Source organism: Budorcas taxicolor, chromosome 5, assembly GCF_023091745.1.
Source record: "Budorcas taxicolor isolate Tak-1 chromosome 5, Takin1.1, whole genome shotgun sequence".
Lineage (NCBI taxonomy): Eukaryota > Metazoa > Chordata > Mammalia > Artiodactyla > Bovidae > Budorcas > Budorcas taxicolor.
In genome coordinates, this window is record NC_068914.1 from 101321221 (window position 1) to 101341901 (window position 20681).

The 20681-nt window shown below is 43.2% G+C and overlaps 1 protein-coding gene across 2 annotated transcripts in view; it reads right to left on the bottom strand.

The window, feature by feature from the left end:
- Positions 1–3164: 3164 nt before the first annotated feature.
- Positions 3165–20681, bottom strand: part of RBMS2 (RNA binding motif single stranded interacting protein 2) — a 56318-nt gene continuing 38801 nt past the window's right edge. Inside the window, exons 4-14 of one of the 2 annotated variants that reach the window (XM_052641050.1) lie at positions 20093–20184; positions 18526–18683; positions 11802–11881; positions 11561–11670; positions 11066–11112; positions 10814–10907; positions 5469–5546; positions 5021–5131; positions 4330–4410; positions 3607–3692; positions 3165–3500 (exon numbers count right to left, since the gene is read on the bottom strand). In XM_052641050.1, coding sequence (XP_052497010.1) covers positions 3612–3692; positions 4330–4410; positions 5021–5131; positions 5469–5546; positions 10814–10907; positions 11066–11112; positions 11561–11670; positions 11802–11881; positions 18526–18683; positions 20093–20184 — 932 coding nt within the window. In that variant the 3' untranslated portion in view covers positions 3165–3500; positions 3607–3611. The remainder of the gene's footprint in view (positions 3501–3606; positions 3693–4329; positions 4411–5020; positions 5132–5468; positions 5547–10813; positions 10908–11065; positions 11113–11560; positions 11671–11801; positions 11882–18525; positions 18684–20092; positions 20185–20681) is intronic. The other variant, XM_052641051.1, reaches the window with a different exon arrangement.

A 20681-nucleotide genomic window follows, 5' to 3' on the forward strand; every position in this document is an offset into this window, starting at 1 on the left:
GTGGCCTGATCCAGGGAGGGTCAGTAAAGCAACAAAGTCTAGTCCTCACACTCAGTGCAGGTAATGTCCCCCTACTACCCCATCTATTCCTGACAAGGGGTATTTATTTACTGTTCAGAGCCACTAGGCTTCCTAGTCCTGGACAGCTCTTCCAATCCTTTGGTTAAAAATACTCTAAAAATAACATCTCTCCCCACCATCATTTCTACATCTTCCCTAACTTCAACCCACACCCTCCTCCAAAAAGCCTTGGGTCTGAGTATCCAGAGTGAGACAAGAGCAGTACTAATATTGGCATGAGGTGGGATAGGCAGGCACTAAGCCTAATAAAGGATTATATCATCTGAGAAAGTGATTCTCGTATGTTCTATCTGACTGAAAAGACAAAAATACGAAGTAGTAAAATATTTTAAGAATGGTACGAGCACTGTAATGATCAAGGGTGAGATGTGAAGTACAGGTAGAGTATGACCTGGACTCCATGAAGACAGGACTCAGAAAACACTAGCATAGTTCAAAGAGCCCAGCCCAAGGCTATGAGCCTGCAGACGCCCCCTGCAATCCCTCAGCAGCACCACTGCCACCAGGGGGCCGTTTTGAGAGAGAAAAACTGGCCCTCATTCCTTCTCTCCTTTTTCCACTCACCCATGTTATGAACTGTCAGAAAAGAACTAACAATTAGGGGGAAGGTATCATGAGTGTAACCCAAAAGGGTCCAAACAAAATTCCACAATGCCATTAACCACTACAAAAATAACTTCAGGCTCTCACTCCCTCACCTCCCATGCCCAAACCTGCCCAAACCAGAAACATTCATTAATAAAATCCATTAAGCAGATTCACATGAGGAAAACGGACTAAAGGTAACTTCATAATTTTAAAACAAAACAACGCAAAATAAGAGCCATTTAAATACAGAGAAAGTAGAACCAAGAATTCTGAGAGGCAGAGAAGGGGCAGCATTAATGTCAACAGCTTCTGCACATGAAAGGCCCTCCTTTCACTAAACCTCCTAGCAAAGCAAGGTTCCTCCAAACGGCTATTAATTAACTGAACTAGACTCTTCTTTTCTTCAAAGCCCCTGAAGAGACCTATGGTGTACTTTTCTGACTAAGGACTAGAGACTCAGAAACAAGCACTACCTGCCCAGGCAAACCCTCCCAGAAGGTTACTGGGGCTGTTTTACATCAGATAAACCCTTCCTGAGGTTGGAAGTACCCATGAGAAAACTGTGGCAATTTCGTCTTTTATATTTTCCATCTTACCTATTATCCCCTACCTGCTGTCTGCTGCCTCTACTTCCTCCCCCTCAGGATGCACAAGAGGACTCGGGGTGGGGAGCAGCAGGGCTCTCAACTCTGGGATGGGCAAAGGGAAGGGCGAGCTGGGTCCAAGCTCTGTGTACAACTGACATCACAGCCTCTTCCCGCCCTGGAGCATCTCCTTCCCCTCCCTACAGCCAGCCTACTGAACACCTGTTTCCCTATTCTCCATCATTGGGCTTTCTGTCTGTCTCAGAGACAGACACCTGACCTGGAAGTGAAGGGGAGCAGCACTCTCCTTTCAGTGTAGAAGGGAGTGACTGGGAAGAGAAGGTGCAGGACCGACCTTCCTGGATGATGGGCAAAGGCTTCCTCTGATCTGTCTCCAGGTGCGTAGCCAGGTCTTGCAGAAGGAAGGCAGGGTTGAAGAGCAAAACAGAGCCTTGTTGTGAAGGGCTCCTGACCTTGGGAATACTGAGATGGGATTTATTGCTCTTTTCTCTCCTAGCTCCCTGCTGTCCTTCCGTCATGGTTCCCTGGGAAAGGGGCCCAAATGCTCTGGACAGTTAGAAAGAACTTTGTCCTTTCCCACCCCCTGCATAGCACACACAAACACAGAGAACAGCTGCCGCCTCGATCCCTCTCAATGTGTGTGTGCACGTGGCCTGAACCTTTCAAGGGCAGCCCTTGCTGTATACATCGAGGTGCCAAAGGTGAAAGCCTGGGGAAAATTAAAGAACCCCAGTTCTCTCTCAACTAGTTGCCTGGAGCTCAAAAGGCACTGTGTGTCCAGGGCTGGGAATTTACCAAGACCTCTGGTACACAGGCAGGCTTGACACTGTCTTCATCAGGGTTTCCTAACCGTGGCACTACTGACATTTTGAGTCAAGAGAATTCTTTGGTTGGGGGAGCCAGGTCTCCTGTGCACTACAGGATGTTCAGCAGCATCCCTAGGCTTCAGCCACTAGATGGCAGCAGCGCACAGCCTCACACCCAGATGTGACCATCAAAAAATGTCAAAAGGCCTCTAGGGTACAAAACCACCTCTCTGAGAATCACTGGTCTAAAGGTGAAGCCACTGGTGGTCCACGGTGGGGAAGGAACCTAAGTGGATTCAGCAAGGTCACAAATGCAAAGGCTCTGAGCATGGCAATTACATGCGACACGGAAGAGAGGGGCCCTGAGACCCAGGGCAGAAAAGGGCCTCCTGGAAGCAAAAAGCAGGCATTCCTGAAAAGCTGTAGCTGGAGAAGACATTTTCTCAGAAGGTGTGGTGCTGGCCTCGGCAGTGAGAAGAATTAGAAGTCAGTAGGTCTGTTTCTCTGGAACTTGCCAGGGAAAACCTAGTCTTCATCCCAATTTGGATCAAAGATGGCTACCAAAGGCTGTGGAACTGTCTCCTTAGTCAGCCGAGGTCAAGGCTCTGCTTCCGGAAGGGCAGAGGGAGGAAAAGCCGCTTCCACTGCCTGCTTAGTCTCCCTGTTCCTTGCCCCACCCCTCAAATTCCATAGGAAATTTCATTCAAAAAAGAAATCACAAAATTAAAAGCTGTAAAGAGGTTAAAGTAGGCAGGTTCTGCTGTATGGAAAAGAGAAAAAGAACAATCTGGATGAGGAAAAGAAGGCATAAAATGTATGTGAAGAAGAGATGGGATGTGTAATCTAAGAGCTTTATAAAACAAAACATTGAAAGTCTGTGTATTCTTACACACACCTCCCCACAAAAAAAAAGTCCATTGCTAAACTCAGCAAGAAGGGCCCAAGAAGGGCTCCATCAGTGTTCTAGCACCACATCTTTTTTCTTCAGAAATAATTTTTTTTTTTTTTATAAAAAAAGCCTTCCCAAATAAGTCCAACACATCAAAAATGGTTTTTCACAAAGATGAGAAGTTCCAGGCACCATGTCTCTTTGGGATAGGATAAGAGTATATTGCAGTTAAAAGCAAAACAGCAAACTTTCTTCACAAAAGAAAAGAAGTTTTGTCGATGTCCTTGACTGCAGCACACACAAAAGGTGACAGCCACCACCCCCCCAGGCTCCACCGGGAGTGGAGGAAGAGCAGAAGGCAGGGGTGCAGAGGTTTCTTTTTCCAGGCTCAGGCCTGTGAAAACCGACGACCAAGTGTTAGTCCTCAGCTGGGCCCACAGAAGGGCTGTATTCCTGGTCAGCCCTCTGGAGTCTGGAGCATCAGCATCTCCAAGAATTCTTTTATATTCAACAAAGACGGGGAGGGAAACCCTAAAAGAGGCATAAGCCAGAGAGGGCGGGGAGGGGGAGCGACAAGCATGAGAACCAGTCTGATATCAGGCTGTTCAGCCCACCCTGCCCTCGGTGTGTTTCTTACCATTGTTACTTGTTGAACTGGAAAGAGTAGACGCCGTGGTCTGAGGGTGCATCCACCGGCACTTGATTTTGCTGGCTGCCACTCTCCTGTACCACAGGCAAGGCGGGCGAGTCAGCTTGCACATCCTTCCCTCACCTCCCACTGAAGCAGCCTCACTAAGCTGAGTGCCCTCCCCAACCTACCCACTGCCACACACTCGTGCGAGTGCACGCATACACATGCACACTCACAGCATCACTTCCCCAATTTTAGAGCAACCTATCCTCACCCCGGGCTTCCCTGGTGGCTCAGAGGTTAAAGCGTCTGCCTGCAATGTGTGAGACCCTGGTTCGATCCCTGGTTGGGGAAGATCCCCTGGAGAAGGAAATGGCAAGCCACTCCAGTATTCTTGCCTGGAGAATTCCATGGAGGAAGAAGCCTGGTAGGCTACAGTCCATGAGGTTGCAAAGAGTCAGACACGACTGAGCTACTTCATATCCTCATCCCAGGGCACACTGTTCAACGCAAGCCAGCACCCTGGGATTAACTGCTGTCTGGCTAAACGAGAGGAAGGGCCTCAATCAAAGGCACTGACTAAGTCTCTCCTTCCTATATTCTTCACACACCCACCAGCTATTTATGAACACAGAATTGGCATCACTGAGCAAGGAAGATTTTAATCAGTGAAAAACCTGCCTCTGTTCATTTTCCAGTCTTCAACCCCAAGAGACTGTAAGTTCTTACCTCAACTGAAACCCTGGAAGAAGGCACTGGGGTGTACTGGGAGATGTAAGCCCCTTGCATAGCTGCAGCTGTTGGCACATACTGGAATGAGACGCATGGACAGGCTCAGAGCAGTGGTTTTTGGCTACAATTCAGACACCTGGGGGCTTTGAACACTGTAAGTGCCTGAGTTCCCTCTCCAGAGGCTCTAATGTAACTGTGCTTTTCAAAAGCACTTCCGCTGACTGAAGTACACTGGCTTAGAGAGACTTCTACCTACATGACTGCTTTTCCTCCTCTTTCCATCTGCTGCTTTTTCTCAACGCACTGCCCTCTCTGCTTTAAGCACTCCTCCACAAACCAGAATGCACCTGAGCTTCGAGAAACCTAACAGGCTTCACCCATTTTTCCTATTACTATTCTGATGAGGCTTTCAAGAAATGTGCGTGAACGCCTACTAGATAATACGTAGACAGAAGCACTGATCCTTTAGTTACATGAAGAGGAATCAGTTAAAACGAATGAGTTTCAGAGTAGAAGGCTGTATTCCTCACTCACAGACTGATACTTTTTCAGTTCATCTCCTTTTCTGAGTGTGTCCTCAATGACAGTGAAGTCATTCCCATCCTTATCCAAGCGTATTTAAACCTAAGAGTCTTACACAGGTGTTCCTTGTGTGGCAGGAGTTTATAAGAGGAATATCCTGCTTTACCGTGCCCGTGCTGCTGAGAGAGAGGTGGCCCAACTGCTGGGTAAGAGGTCCCACCATGGAGGCAGGCTGGAGAGAAATGGGATGGTCCATTCCTGGTGTCAGAACTGAACCCTAGAAGCAGCAACAAAGGGCAAAGTTAGTTGGCAGCATCCTGTGAGGCTGCAGGAACCAGTGGTTCATGGCTACCAGAACCACTGCTGACAGACATTTAAAAATCCCGGAAAATGACAGGCAAGCAACCACCTGGCCCTGCAGCAGGAACATGCACCCTGCCTACCAGTCTGGAGGCATCCTTGTCTAAGAATAGTAAACTCAGAATTTAAGGTCAGACACCTGGTCACACAAGAGACTGAGCCAGGACTCACACCCACACCTCCTTTCATCAAATCCCACTTTTTCTTTTACATCAAATTGCCGCTTTGGCTTTTGCCCACTTCTGAACACTCACTGAAGGCTGCATGAGGTATGACTGGTGGTGCATCCAAGACGGGTTAGGCACTTGTAGAGGAGATGTCTGAGTTACTCTCTAATGCAAGCAAAAATAAACAAAAATGTTAACTTCCTGGAGACTATTATTTAACCCCATGATCTGATAATTTTCAGCAAAACACAAGTAAGTTTTGGAGTGTGGGGCTTCCCTCGTGGCTCAGCTGGTAAAGAATCTGCCTGCAATGCAGGAGACCTGGTTTGATCCCTGGGTGGGAAAAATCCCATGGAGAAAGGAATGGCTACCCACTCCAGTGTTCTTGCCGAGAGAATTCTATGGACAGAGGAGCCTGGCAGGCTACAGTCCATGCGGCCACAAAGAGTCAGACATGACTGAGTGACTAGCAATTTCAATTTCAGTGCCCCCTCAGAAAATAGAAATATTTAAGAATATTTTAAAAAATATTAACAACTCTTATACTTCAAGTAACCCAATTTTAAAATGGGCTAAGAATCTGAATAGATATTTCTCTAAGAAGATACACAAATGGCCAACAAGCACATTCAACAGACTCAACACCATTAGTCACTGCCGCGCTGTGCTCAGTCACTCAGCTGTGTCCGACTCCTTGCGACCCCGTGGACTGTAGCCCACCATGCTCTTCTGTCCCTGGGATTCTCCAGGCAAGAATACCGGAGTGGGTTGCCATTACCTCCTCCAAAGGATCTTCCTGACTCAGGAATCGAATCCACGTCTCTTGCATTGTAGGCAAATTCTTAACCGCTGATCCACCAGGGAAGTCCCTAGTCACCAGGGAGATATAAATCAAAGTCACAATGAGATACCACTTCATATCCACTTAGATGGCTACAATTTTAAGAGGAACGAATAACACATGTTATACACTGCAGGTGGGGATGTAAAATGGTACAGTGACCTTGGAAAACAGTTTGGCAGTTCCTCAAAAAGTTAAACATAGAGTTAATAGGTACTTAGCAATTGTATATACCTAGAGAAATGAAAACATATGTCCACACAAAAACTGTGCACAGAAGTTCATAGCAGTATTACCCAATAATACTATGAGTATTATTATTCATAATGGCCAAAAGGTAGAAACAGCTCACATGACCATCAACTGATAAACTGACAACAAAACGGGGCGTGTCCATGCGATGGAATATGATTCAGTCATAAAGAAGAATTAAGCACCGATACATGCGACACATGAGCAAACTGTGAAAATATGCTATGTGAAAGATGCCCAGACACAAAAGACATTTACTACATGCTTCCACTTTGACAGTGCGTCCAGAAGAGGCGCATCTATGGATACAGAAAGTACATCAGCGGCTGCCAGGGGCTAGGGTGAAAGGAGAATGGGGAATGGCTACTAATGGGCACAGAGTTTCTTTCTGAGGTAATGAAAACATTCTGGAATTAGATAACAGTGACAGTTGCATAATCCTATAAATATACACTACTGACTAGCATATTCTAAGAAAGCAGACTTTTTTAGTCTGTAATTTATATCTCAATTTTAAAAGAAAAAAGGCAATGAGAAACTAGAAATGCATCTTGATAAACAAGTAGGTCTATTCCACAAATATAGGGATTGTTCAAAATCAGAAACTCTACAAATGTAAGTCAAAATTGAAGGAAAAAGTCAGTGTAATATTAGATGCTGAAAAGACATTTTATAAAATCCAACAGCCATTTACTTAAAAAAAAAAAAAATCATGACGTAGGGAATTCCCTGGGGGTCCAGTGTCTATGGTTCAGAGCTTTCACTGCCATGGCCTGGGTTCAACCCCTTGTTGGGGAACCAAGATTCTGAGAGCCGAGAGTTACAACCAAAAAATAAATTTCAAAAAAAAATCACAAAGTAAAACAGAGACTAAAAAGAAACTACTTATATATATTAAAGGCTATTTACCAAAAACTTAGCTGCAAGCATTAACCCACATTAAAAACACTGCAATTATGGTAACCTATTAGGTAGTGGAGTCAAAGGAATACAATTCAGATACAACTGGCATAAAATTGAAATGGAAAAGAGAGCTATTATTTTGCATCAGTGATATAACTGTATACCTAGAAAACCTAAGAGATTTAAGTTAAAAAAATTACTAATAGTAATAAGAGGATTTGCTAAGTGAGCTGTGAGCTGTATACAAAATAGATGAACATAAATCAATAACCTCTCTTTGGTGTATCAATAAGCACCTAAAGATGATAATAAAAAGTATAGACCTACATAAACAAAATTAAAATCCTACTGAAGGACACAACAAAGATTTGAGAACATGAAAAGAAATACATCTTAAGTGAAAAGACTGTACCTTTTAAGTAGTCAATTCTCTTAAACAAATATATAGGTATAATGTAATTTCAATTAAAGCCCTCCCTCAGGTTTTTAAAAATTAGATAAAATGATCACAAACTTATACAGAATAACAGATGCCAAAAAAAGAAGAAAAAAAAACACCCCAAAGAAAAGTATGAAAAAGAGAGTGGAGAAGGTTTTATCTTATTAAATATTAGAACATACTATGAAAGCCACTGAAATCAAATTAACATATTACTGAAATAGGAACAGATATAATGATCACTGCTGCTGCTGCTGCTAAGTCGCTTCAGTCGTGTCCGACTCTGTGCGACCCCACAGACAGCAGCCCAACAGGCTCCTCTGTCCCTGGGATTCTCCAGGCAAGAACCCTGGAGTGATTTGCCATTTCCTTCTCTAAGGCATGAAAGTGAAAAGTGAAAGTGAAGTCGCTCAGTCGTGTCTGACTCTTAGCGACCCCATGGACTGCAGCCTACCAGGCTCCTCCGTCCATGGGATTCTCCAGGCAAGAGTACTGGAGTGGGTTGCCATTGTGGAAGAGTATAATGGATACAGAAAAAATTCCAGTGTTTATTATATGACAAACGTGGCATCTCAATTCAGTGGGAAAAGGATGTGCTTAGTCGCTCAGTCATGTCTGACTCTTTGCGACCCCATGGACTGTAGCCTGCCAGGCTCCTCTGTCCATGGGGATTCTCCAAGCAAGAATACTGGAGTGGGTTGCCATGCCATCCTCCAGGGGATCTTCCCAACCCAGGGCTCAAACCCAGGTCTCTGGCATTCCAGGCAGGTTTTTTTACTGGCCAAGCCACCAGGGAAGCCCAGGAAAAGTATGGATTATTTAATAATTTGGTGCTAGGACAACTGGTGAATACTTTGAAGGGAATACAACAGGACCCCTATCTTAAGTCATATACAAACATAAATTCCTGGTAACTATACATTTAAATGTAAAACAAACAAATAAATCTTGGGGACCACATGAACAATATACAGACTGGGAAGACCTTTGGAATTAGGACAAGAAATTAGAAAGCTATGAGAAAAAAAAAAAAAAGCAGACATATTTAACTATATACAAATGTTAAACTTTTGTATATAGCAAAAACTATTGATTCCCAAAGTATGATCTCTGGACCAGCAGCAGAAGCAACACCTGGGAACTTGTTAGAAATACAAATTCTTGTCTCTCACCCTAGACTTGCTGAATCAGAAATTCTAAGTGTGGTGCCCAGTACGTTTAATAAGCTTTCTGACCTAGGTTTAATGACACCAACGACTCGACAGACAGGAGTTTGAGCAAGTTCCGGGAGTTGGTGATGGAGAGGGAAGCCTGGCGTGCTGCAGTCTATGGGGTCACAAAGAGTCGGACATGACTGAGTGACTGAACTGAATAAGCTCTCCAACTGATTCAGCACAGCTGAAGTTTGAGGACCACAAAGTCAGTGGGGAAAAAAAGTTTTGGAAAAAAACTTGTAACAAAGATAACATTCAGAAGATTAACACTTATAATAGCTGTTTTTTTTTTTTTTTTGGCCAGGCATGCAGGATCTTAGTTCCCTGCCCAGGGACTGAAACTGTGCCCCTGCATAGGGAACTCAGAGTCTTAACCACAGGAACACCAGGGAAATTCCAATAATATTGACAGTTTGTTGTTTTTTTTTAAAGCATGTGATAAAAAACCATAGCTGAGCCTGATTCCTTGCCCAGAAGCAAGGCAGTAGAGAGCCTGGCAAGCGTATGTGAGTAACTTAGAAATCAGTCCCTCCAGCATTCAGAATATCCCACCGGATGAGCGTGTACTGTGGAGGTGTTTTTTTAAACTTGGCTGTGCCAGGTCTTATTTGTGGAATGCTGCAGCATGCAGGAACTTTACTTGTGGCAAGTGGGATCTCGTTCCCCACCCAGGGATAGAACCTTGACCCCCTGCACTGGAAGCACAAAGTCTTAGCCACTGGACCAACAGAGACATCCCAATAATATTGACGGTTCTTGTAAGCTGATGGGAAAAGAACAAATAAATAGGAAAACGGGCCAAGTATATGAAGAGTAATCAGGAAAGAACAAATCAAAATATGACCAAAAAATGCTTAAACTCAGCTTCAGTCAGGGAAGTGCAAATTAAAGCAACACTGTACTTTACACCTACCAAGATAGGAAAAGCTTTATAAGAGCAATGCCACCTCTGGCTGGAGGGAAATAGGTACTCTCATATGTTGCCAGTGGAAATATGAACTGGCAGCTTTTGTGGAAAGAAATCTGTAACATCTATAAAGCCAAAAGTCTGTGTATCATTCAACCTTACCACCTCACCCCTTGGGCTCTAGCCCCCAGAAACAAAAGCACTCGTCTGTGAGGAAACAGGCAAAAGCATGTTTACCAGAGCATCATTTGTACCAGAAAAAACTGAAATCCAAAGAATGCTCTTCACGGGGGTCTAGTGAAAGAATTCTGGTATTTATGCGGCATGAACTATAATGTGACTATTTAAAAAGAAATAATTAGAACAGAGCTGCATAGAACCACCTGGAGGGCTTGTTAAATCTCAGGCTGGGAGGACTCGTCCCCCAGAGTTCCTCTGGATCTAGGGTGGGGTCCAAGAATTTGTTTCTAAAAATCCCCAGGTAGGGCTGATACTGCCGGTACAGGGACCACGCTTGGAGAATCACTGGTTTATGTGGGAAAAGTGTAAAAAAGACATTTAATATGGCAAATTTTTATAACATAAACAATGACTTCCAAAACCATATATTTATAGGTACATGAAAATGACAAAAAAAAAAAGGTGGAAACTAGCAGGAAACTAACTGGGTTTGCTTGTGGGAATGGTGAACGGAGAGTACAAAGGGTGCTTCTACAACAGCCTGTATGCATGTAAGGGGATCATGTGTTACACTTTTATGTAAAACTGTTTACATATAATCTGTGTGAAGGAAACAATGGAAAAAACAGCAAGTTGTTTCCAGCCTAAAACACAACGGCAGGGCAAACCCGAGCCCTTTTCTGGGCATGAACGTACCTGATACGACGTCACAGGAGATGGAAGATACGGGGACAGTGCAGACTGAGCGAGCATCCTGTTGGGGGTGATGTTGTAAGGAGGTGGGTAAAACCTGTAGGAAGGGACCACATCAGTAAGGAGTCACAGGAAACTGCAAGGCAAGGGCCCCCACTGACAGATACAGCCACAAACATCAAGGCAAACCACACGAGGGCCTGGACACACGGCTGTGGCATTTTCAGGCGGGCTGTTTACATACGACACCCTTACCCATTCTGAAGAGCTGTGGTGGGGTCATAGGTCAAAGCCATGCCACCCTAGAAAGAAAGAACACAGCACGCACACTGTGAGCGCTTAGGTGAGAACAGGAGCAGGCCCAGAATTCCAAGGCTGGGGAAGCGTTTGGTTCAACTGATTAAAAGCCAGGTCTGGACTAGTCCCCACAGTAACTGTTCCAGGGTTTTCCTGCTTGTGCAGGGTGCACAATCCCATTCACACTGATGAGTGCGTGAAGCAGCCAGCATTGCTCATTTACATACTGGAGCTCTCAAGCCTACCCCAGGAATCAAGCCATGGAAATTTTCATTCCTTCTTTTTTTTTCCTTAGCATCCCCATTCAGCATGCAGGATCTTAGTTCCCTGGCCAGGGATCGAACCCGCCTTCCCTGCAGTGGAAGCAGAGTCCCAACCACTGAACCGCCATGGAAGTCCCATCCATTCCATTTTAATGTCATTAGTATTCTTATCTCCGAGAGGGCCTCTTACCATGTCTCCATTTCTTGGCCAGGCCCGTCCGTTCTGCACAAATTTTCCTTGGTTCTGTCGTTTCTTTGGACCCCCATCAGCAAATTTGCAAAGCAAGGGATCAGATGGGGCTGCCGAGAGAGAAAACAGACAGGCAGCTGAGTCCCACCTCACTTAGCCCATTCACTCATGCAAAAAGCCTCCAGAATCTTCACAGAAGTCATAACCTGTGGCCTCTCAGCCTGATTCCCAGATGCCTCACCTGGTACTCCAGGGGGTGTCTTAATATATTTTCCATTAAAGTGGGTGATGATGGCTTCACACTTCTCTGTGGACTCCATCCTAAGGAGCACAAGAGGAGTTAGGGTCTAGCTTCTCCAGGATCTACACCCTCCCTACATTTAAAGAAAAAGCTCTTAAGTTCCCAGCCCCACAAATGCTCCAAAAATTGTCAACTACAGAAACAGAGCTTCCTCTACACAAATTCAAGGCATCTTAGAGAAGAAACCCCAGCTTCTGATGAAGGTTTTCTCAACTGGTTCCTCTAGGGATCCTGAAAGGAATAATGGGGGTCTGCAAGCCATGAATATTCCAAAGAAGATACTGATGGATGGGTCTAGTATTCAGTATTGTGTCTGGGTTCCTAAATAAGGATACAATAAACAGTGGCTATTACCATTATTTTTTTATTACAAAATTCCTAATGGAAACTTTCCTAGGTTTTTTTGGGCTCTGTTTGCATAATCTTACTTTCCTGACCAGGGATTGAACCCAAGTCACAACAATGAAAGGGCTGAGTCCTAACCACTGCACCACCAGGGAATTTCTCTGTTCCTTCACTCTGATAAAACTGTACAACCTAAGAATTTGCCAATATTTAATTTTTTGTTCTGGCTATACTTATAAAGGTCTAATTAGCTACCAATAACTTCCTTAAGGTTTCATGAGTCGGGGGAGGGAGGCTTACTAGGAGTGTGAGGTAAGCAGATACAAATTACTATACGTAAAATAGATAAACAGTGTCGTACTGTAGAACACAGGAAACTATGTTCAGTATCCTGTAATAAAGCGAAAGTGAAGTCGCTCAGTCATGTCCGACTCTTTGCGACCCCATGGACTGTAGCCTACCAGGCTCCTCTGTCCACGGGATTTTCCAGGCAATAGTACTGAGGTGGATTGCCATTTCCTTCTCCAGGGGATCTTCCCGACCCAGGGATCAAACCCGGGTCTCCCACACTGTAGACAGACGCTTTACCATCTGAGTCACCAGGGAAGTAATAAACCATAATGGAAAGGAATATGAAAAAGATACATGTGTATATGCAAACGTATTTATGAAAAATACATAAACCACTTTGCTGCACACCTGAAACTAACACCACATTGTAATTCAACTATACTTCAATTATTTTTTAAATGGGGAAAAAAGATTTCATGAATCTGTAAGAAGAAAGAGTATTAAGACAGGGTTTATGGTGACAGAACAATGTTAGAAGCTACACAGCTAAAGTGTCTTGTTGGGGAAAGAGAAAATGAGTAAGGAATTCGTGGTGCCTGTTCACCACTCACAGGCTCTGTGAGTTAGAACATGCACGAAAGTCCTCCAGACTCATTCCTCATTTCTGCTTCAAATCTCCATCTACCGTACTATACAGCACTCAAATGAGATAATGCGTATTAATGTGTTCTATAAGTTATATGAAGATCTACATAAGACAAGGTACAGTATTTTCCCCCTTTTGCACATTAAAGTAAGTTAGTCTATTTTCTATGCCAATAACCACTAAAGATCTGAACAATCTCCATGTTGGCAGATACTAGAAAAAGACCTTAAATGGAACTTTCTAGTGAAAACCATGCTGAACATTCTAGAGCAAACAGTGTTCAGTTGGGTTACTCCTACTCTTGAGTCTTTCAAAAGGGTGACAGGCATGTAGGGCTTTAAAAGAATCACTTTCAGAAATTCAACTTCCTCCTGAGGGAGTTCATCATCACTAGCGATCAAGGCTGAGGCCCCTTTCACAACTACTCTGCTCAGTTTACTCCAGACTCATCCCAAAGCTCAATAGGGAGCACAGAGGACTGAGTTACAAGGTGTTTTTTTAAGCTACATGTTTCCAATTCTTCCTTCCCACAAAGCTAAAGGACTCAACAAGCTGTCAATTGTCACATTAAAAAAAGTCAATTTTGATGACAGATCACCCTGATTCTTGGCATATAATTCAGAAGGAACTCAAAGAATTCCTATTTTAGCAAAACTCTTTCCATTCCCATTTACTTATTTATGTGAACAAGGTTCCTTACATGAAAACAAAACACAAATAGAACTGACATTAAATTTTGTCTTGTTACAGCAATAAACAATATTCACTGATGGCTACATGATTTAATTATAAAAACCTAAAAGAAGCATTTCCAATAAAATTTATTTCATATAAAACAATTTTGTATCAACATTTTAATATATTTATGTTGTTTGGGGCAACTGTTAACTATTTATAAAGATAATTTCCTATGGATTAATGCAAAATGATTCAGAGGCACAATAAAAAAAATAATTTATATTTTTGTTGCAGAGAAGTATAGCAGAATGATTCATACAAAGACTTTCAACTATAAAAATATTTTAAACTTGGAAGAATCAATATAGTGAAAATGAGTATACTACCCAAAGCAATCTACAGATTCAATGCAATCCCTGTCAAGCTACCAGCGGTATTTTTCACAGAGCTAGAACAAATCATTTCACAATTTGTATGGAAATACAAAAAACCTCGAATAGCCAAAGCAATCTTGAGAAAGAAGAACGGAACTGGACCAATCAACCTGCCTGACTTCAGGCTCTACTACAAAGCCACAGTCATCAAGACAGTATAGTACTGGCACAAAGACAGAAATATAGATCAAGGGAACAAAATAGAAAGCCCAGAGACAAACCCACACACCTATGGACACCTTATCTTCGACAAAGGAGGCAAGAATATACAATGGATTAAAGACAATCTCTTTAACAAGTGGTGCTGGGAAAACCGGTCAACCACTTGTAAAAGAATGAAACCAAAACACTTTCTAACACCATACACAAAAATAAACTCAAAATGGATTAAAGATGTAAACATAAGACCAGAAACTATAAAACTCCTAGAGGAGAACATAGGCAAAACACTCTCAGACATAAATCACAGCAGGATCCTCTATGATCCACCTCCCAGAATACTGGAAATAAAAGCAAAAATAAACAAATGGGATCTAATTAAAATTAAAAGCTTCTGCACAACAAAGGAAACTATAAGCAAGGTGAAAAGACAACCTTCGGAATGGGAGAAAATAATAGCAAATGAAGCAACTGACACACAACTAATCTCAAAAATATACAAGCAACTCCTGCAGTTCAATTCCAGAAAAATAAACCACCCAAACAAAAAATGGGCCAAAGAACTAAACAGACATTTCTCCAAAGAAGACATACAGATGGCTAACAAACACATGAAAAGATGCTCAACATCACTCATTATCAGAGAAATGCAAATCAAAACCACAATGAGACCATTTCACACCAGTCAGAATGGCTGCGATCCAAGTCTACAAGCAATAAATGCTGGAGAGGGTGTGGAGAAAAGGGATTCCTCTTACACTGTTGGTGGGAATGCAAACTAGTACAGCCACTTTGGAGAACAGTGGGGAGATTCCTTAAAAAATTGCAAATAGAACTGCCTTATGACCCAGCAATCCCACTGCTGGGCATACACACCGAGGAAACCAGAATTGAAAGAGACACGTGTACCCCAATGTTCATCGCAGCACTGTTTATAATCGCCAGGACATGGAAGCAACCTAGATGTCCACCAGCAGATGAATGGATAAGAAAGCTGTGGTACATATACACAATGGAATATTACTCAGCCATTAAAAAGAATACATTTGAATCAGTTCTGATGAGGTGGATGAAACTGGAGCCAATTATACAGAGTGAAGTAAGCCAGAAAGAAAAACACCAATACAGTATACCGACACATATATATGGAATTCAGAAAGATGGTAATGATAACCCTGTATGTGAGACAGCAAAAGAGACACAGATGTATAGAACAGTCTTTTGAACTCTGTGGGAAAGGGCACGGGTGGGATGATTTGGGAGAATGGCACTGAAACATGTATAATATCATATAAGAAATGAATCGCCAGTCTAGGTTCAATGCAGGATACAAGATGTTTGGGGCTGGTGCACTGGGATGACCCAGAGAGATGGTATGGGGAGGGAGGTGGGAGGGGGGTTCAGGATTGGGAACACGTGTACACCCGTGGCGGATTCATGTTGATGTATGGCAAAACCAATACAGTATTGTAAAGTAAAATAAATAAAAGTAAAAATAAAACATCCCGAAATAAAATAAAATAAAAAAGATCAAAAAAATTAAAAAAATATTTTAAACTAAAATACAATTCTGTAGGGAAATAAGATGGCAATACAAGATTAAGAGAAACAGGAATACTATAAGAATTATTTAAGAGTTATGACTTAAAACAAAGAAATGCCCCATGTATTTCTGAAATGATTTTGTGTATTAAATTGCTACATTTAGATTTCATTTGGATATATTTTAAAATAGTATGACAGTTTTATTTAGACTAGCATAGTCTAAATTATTATTAACATTATGTAAATATTATTAACATAATATTTATAATTTGCTGGAAATTATACTTTGCAAGAATCTAAATGTATGAAGAAAATTTGAAGTTATTAATGTAGAAACATACAAGAGATTTCATGGCTTTTCAAGACTTCAAAGCCATAGTTCCTAAACCGGGCTTTGAGGCACCCTGGGTCATTGTGATGAGCTCACAGAGGCATAGCAAGGGATACTTTAACTTTCTGAAGAAAATACAGCAACACTAATTGGCTACTGATTGTAAAGACTACTAACTCTAAACAGTTCAATATTTCTACAATCTGGTTTTTCAGTAGTTGCTATGACAAAAGCAAGTATCATAAGAAAACTAACGTATAACAGGAAATGAGGGTGTCCTTGTTCAGTATGATTCCAAGGTTTGAGAAATGTGCAGTGTCCAACAGGCCCACATCCACTGAAAGTATAGTTATTTAAGAATGAGATAAAAATATTTTCTCTTTCAATGTATTTTTCAAATAACTTCAAAGTTGTTAAAATACTAAAAATTTTTTGAATGTTTAGACCATTTAGTTACTTGATAAATTAAACTGTTAAGTATTTCTTTTGGTCTAGGGCAAAGAAAATTATCAGGACGAAATGGAGCTTCTGCTTTAAGAGAATATGGGAACAAAAAAGTTTGATTACAAGCTTTAGAAATGCCCCTTTAGTTATACATGGGGTCACCAGCAGGTGGTGCCATCGAGATTGAGTAGGCTAGGGAAGAGGTCTTATTCCACGTTCCCAAGGTCTGAACGCTGCAGAGTAAAGCAGTGTTCTTGGACCAGAGAAAATATTAAAAAAGAAAAAAGGACTTTCAGATCACTTAGTCCAGGTCTTTTCAAACTTTTTAGAATGGCATCAGAATCTCCTTTCAAGCAAAATCTTAAAATAAATAAAAACCATTTCCTAAGTGGGCTAGGGAAAGCTGAAGCCCTACACCACCAGTGACACTAAGCTCCAAAGAAGGCGCCCTGGAAAACTCTACAGCTCTAGAAAACACCTTAGAAAGATGGTACCGATGATCCTACCTGCAGGGCAGCAGAGATGACACAGAGGCAGATAAGCCTTTTGGACTCAGTGGGAGGGTGGGATGACTTCAGAGTGGCACTGAAACATACGCCTTGCCGTATGAAAACTAGGTGACCAGTGCTGGTCAGATGCATGAAGCAGGGCACCCAAAGCCGGTGCTCTGGGACAACCTGGGAGGACAGGATGGGGGACGGGGGTGGGGGGGGGGGTCAGGATGGGGGGACACATGTATACCTATGGCTGATTCATGCTGATGTACGGCAAAAACCATCACAACACTGTAACTATCCTCCAATTAAAACAAATTAATTTTTTTTTAAAAAAAGAAAATCACCCATCTAAACCTCTGCTTCACCGGGTAACCAAGGCTCATAAAGGTCTGATACCACACGGGCAGTTAGTGGTAGAGCTGGATGGAGAATTTAAGGCTCTCAACAGATCTGGAAAGGTAGACCAGATCTTCCATCTAATCCTGCCTATCTTGAAGCCACAAGGGCAAGGGCTCTCCTCTACCACCCACTCCTGAGACCTTCGGCAAATCACTTCATGTTGAGAACTTGGGTTTTCTTTTCCATAAAATAGAGAATTAATATTTATTTCAACAACACTATAAGGAACTATACTCCAATTTTTTAAAAATTAAAAAAACTACATAAGTAAAAACTCAAACTGTATAGTTAAAATTGAATTTCATTGCATTTACTATCAATAACTTATTTTTTTAATAAAAAATATTTATTTCATAGAGTAAATGAGATAAGACAGACAGAGGTTCGCTCAGTCGTGTCTGACTCTTTGCAACTCCACAGACTGTAGTCTGACAGGCTCTTCTGTCCATGGAATTCTCCAAGCAAGAATACTGGAATGGGTTGTCATTCCCTTCTCCAGGGGATCTTCTCAACCCAGGGATTGAACCTGGGTCTCCTGCATTGCAGGCAGATTCTTTACCATCTGAGTCACTAGGGAAGCCCAAATGAGATAATAGGATGAGAAATACTCAGGAAACTAAAACAGGATACAGAATTATAATCTTTTATTCTGCTTAGTTCTAGATCAAAGGAACAAAGGCTAGAGTAACAGGAAATAGTGGCGAAAGCATAAAGATTTGAGAGCAAACAGTTTTTTTGAGTATTGTGACTTATAATTAAATGAACTTTTGATTTACTGTCAAGAACTTTTGGCCAGTATTTTGGTCCTGGGGGTAGTAGGACACAGACTTTCTGATGACCTTCTATGTGACATTCTTTATTAACGTCATCATTTGCCACTCTTGGCATCCCTCACCTGGCAAAGCCAACCCCTCTGCTGGTCCCACTGGTGTCTCGAAGGATTCTAGTGGAGATAACCTGGCCAAAGGGCTTCAGCATCCCCTCCAGTTCTTGCTCATCCATTGACAGTGGGAGGTTTGAGATGTATAAATTTGTGGGGTCCTGCTCCTGTTGCTATGGAAATAAAAGTGAAAAAATGAATTTCATATCTCTTAACCCTCTCCCAACCTCAGCCGTTATTCACAAAATGACATTTCAGAAAAGAGAGAGGAGGAAGGGATGACTGAACAAAGAGAATCTTCGCAACTATTTTAACACCTAGTCCCACTACCATGGGTTATGCGTTATATATTGAGTCTAGGCCTAAAACCACACAGATCTACTATTTCTAGCACTGTACGAGCCTATAAGACAAGTCATAGACAAAGTTTTGGGCTGTCGCTTTAAGAACCAGGCAGGGCAGTACTCTTCTCTCCCAGCCGGCAGCCTGTCCCAGAGGCTGGATTCTCCTGGACTGCCTTCGCTTCCAGGGTTGGATTGTTTTGAGTAATCTCCCTCCCCCCTCTTCCGGCCACAGCAGACTCCTCTTAGTAGCAGGAATGTCTGTACACTCCCTGATGGAGGGCACGCTAGAAGAAGAGAGAAGGGAAGTAGGGGGGCTACACCAAGAGACAGATGTACAGCGCACGGGGTCACCCTAGAAGTTCCAGTCTCACAGGAAGTCTGAAGTCACTCCAAAGTCAGAGGGGTTTTCTCCAGAAAGAAGAGGTGAGAGAGCACCTCCAGGGGGCAGACTCTGTAAAATGGCAACAACTGCCCAGCGCTGCGCGGTGCCGCTAAGAATTTAAGCAGTCACTCTGCCCTAGACAGCGGGTCAGCTGCAACCTTCCTCCCTCTTCGGCCTTTCCTTTCAGGGCTTCCTTTTCCTTCAACCATTACAGGAAAGGATGGCTGGCAGGCCTGCTGCATCAGCCCCTCTCAGGTATTCACAATGACCTTAAAAAGGCAAGAGGGTAACTCCACCTAAGAGAGGAGGGAAAGTCTCTAGCTTTCTAGTAGCCTAAATGAAAAGAAAACTTGCAGACAGATGGGAGAAAGGAAGGGACAGTTTCCTTTCTCTCTGTGGTGTCTACCCCCCTGACACCCTACATACCACCCGCCCCACCCCCGCCCATTCCTACAGGAACAGTGCTGGGAGGTGGAAAGCATTCTGAACTTTGGAGTTGCACAACTGGCTGCTTCAGAGAATGTTGCAAAAATACCACAAGCTGTTTGGTAGCAAAGTGGGACCAGGGTGGAGACAGGGAAACAGCTGGAGGAAGGGAAGAAGCCTCTGGACCCTCTTGCCTGCTTGTAACACTTGATGAGAGGAAGAGAGATGACAGAGCTATCTGCCATGGGTTCTGAATACCGCCTTCCTCTAGCAGCAGAGGCACTCAGTGGGGCCCTGGTTGAGACTAGATTTAGTCAAAACGCACTGCAGGAAGCCCCTGCCCTTCAACCACGTGGCTCTTAAGTCCCCCGGACACCTTGGAGGCTAACTACCACCTCTCAGAGGAACAGACATGGGGCAGTACCCTTACCTTGGCCATCTGAGCTTGTACACCACTGGCCTTCAGTGCTGTTACCGCTTTCTGCGCTGCTGAAGGGCTGTCAAAGTCCACAAAGCCATAGCCTGGAACAGGGAAACAGAGTCACTGGGAGGCAGGAGGTGGAAGGGAGGTAGGAGGCCCCGGCTTTTCAGGAAACAGAGGAAGAGTTACGACCCACGTAATAGAAGTGGCAGGGAGGAAGAGAGCTCAAGAGGTTTCAGGTGGTTTTCCACGGGCTCCCCAAACCCTGTGAGATTTGGTCTACTTTATAGCTAAGAATGCCAAGGGCCATGAGATCTTTGTAGTATCCTTGCGTTCCTCCCTCTCCCCTAAGAAAAACCCAAGGTTTCAAGAACTAGGCTCCTCTAGTAACTCACGGCCCTCTTCTATTTCCAGAAGAACTCCCTCCTCTTTTCTAGCCACATCCCAGAAATGCTAGGCATGTAGGAAATACAGCCTCTCCACTGTAGACAGCCAGCCACCTGCTGGAAGAAGCCCCTCCTCACCCCAGCGTCCAGCCCCTTCCCTCTTTCCCTCTCCACCTAGAATTGCTCAAAACCCCAACAAAATTAAGTTGCCC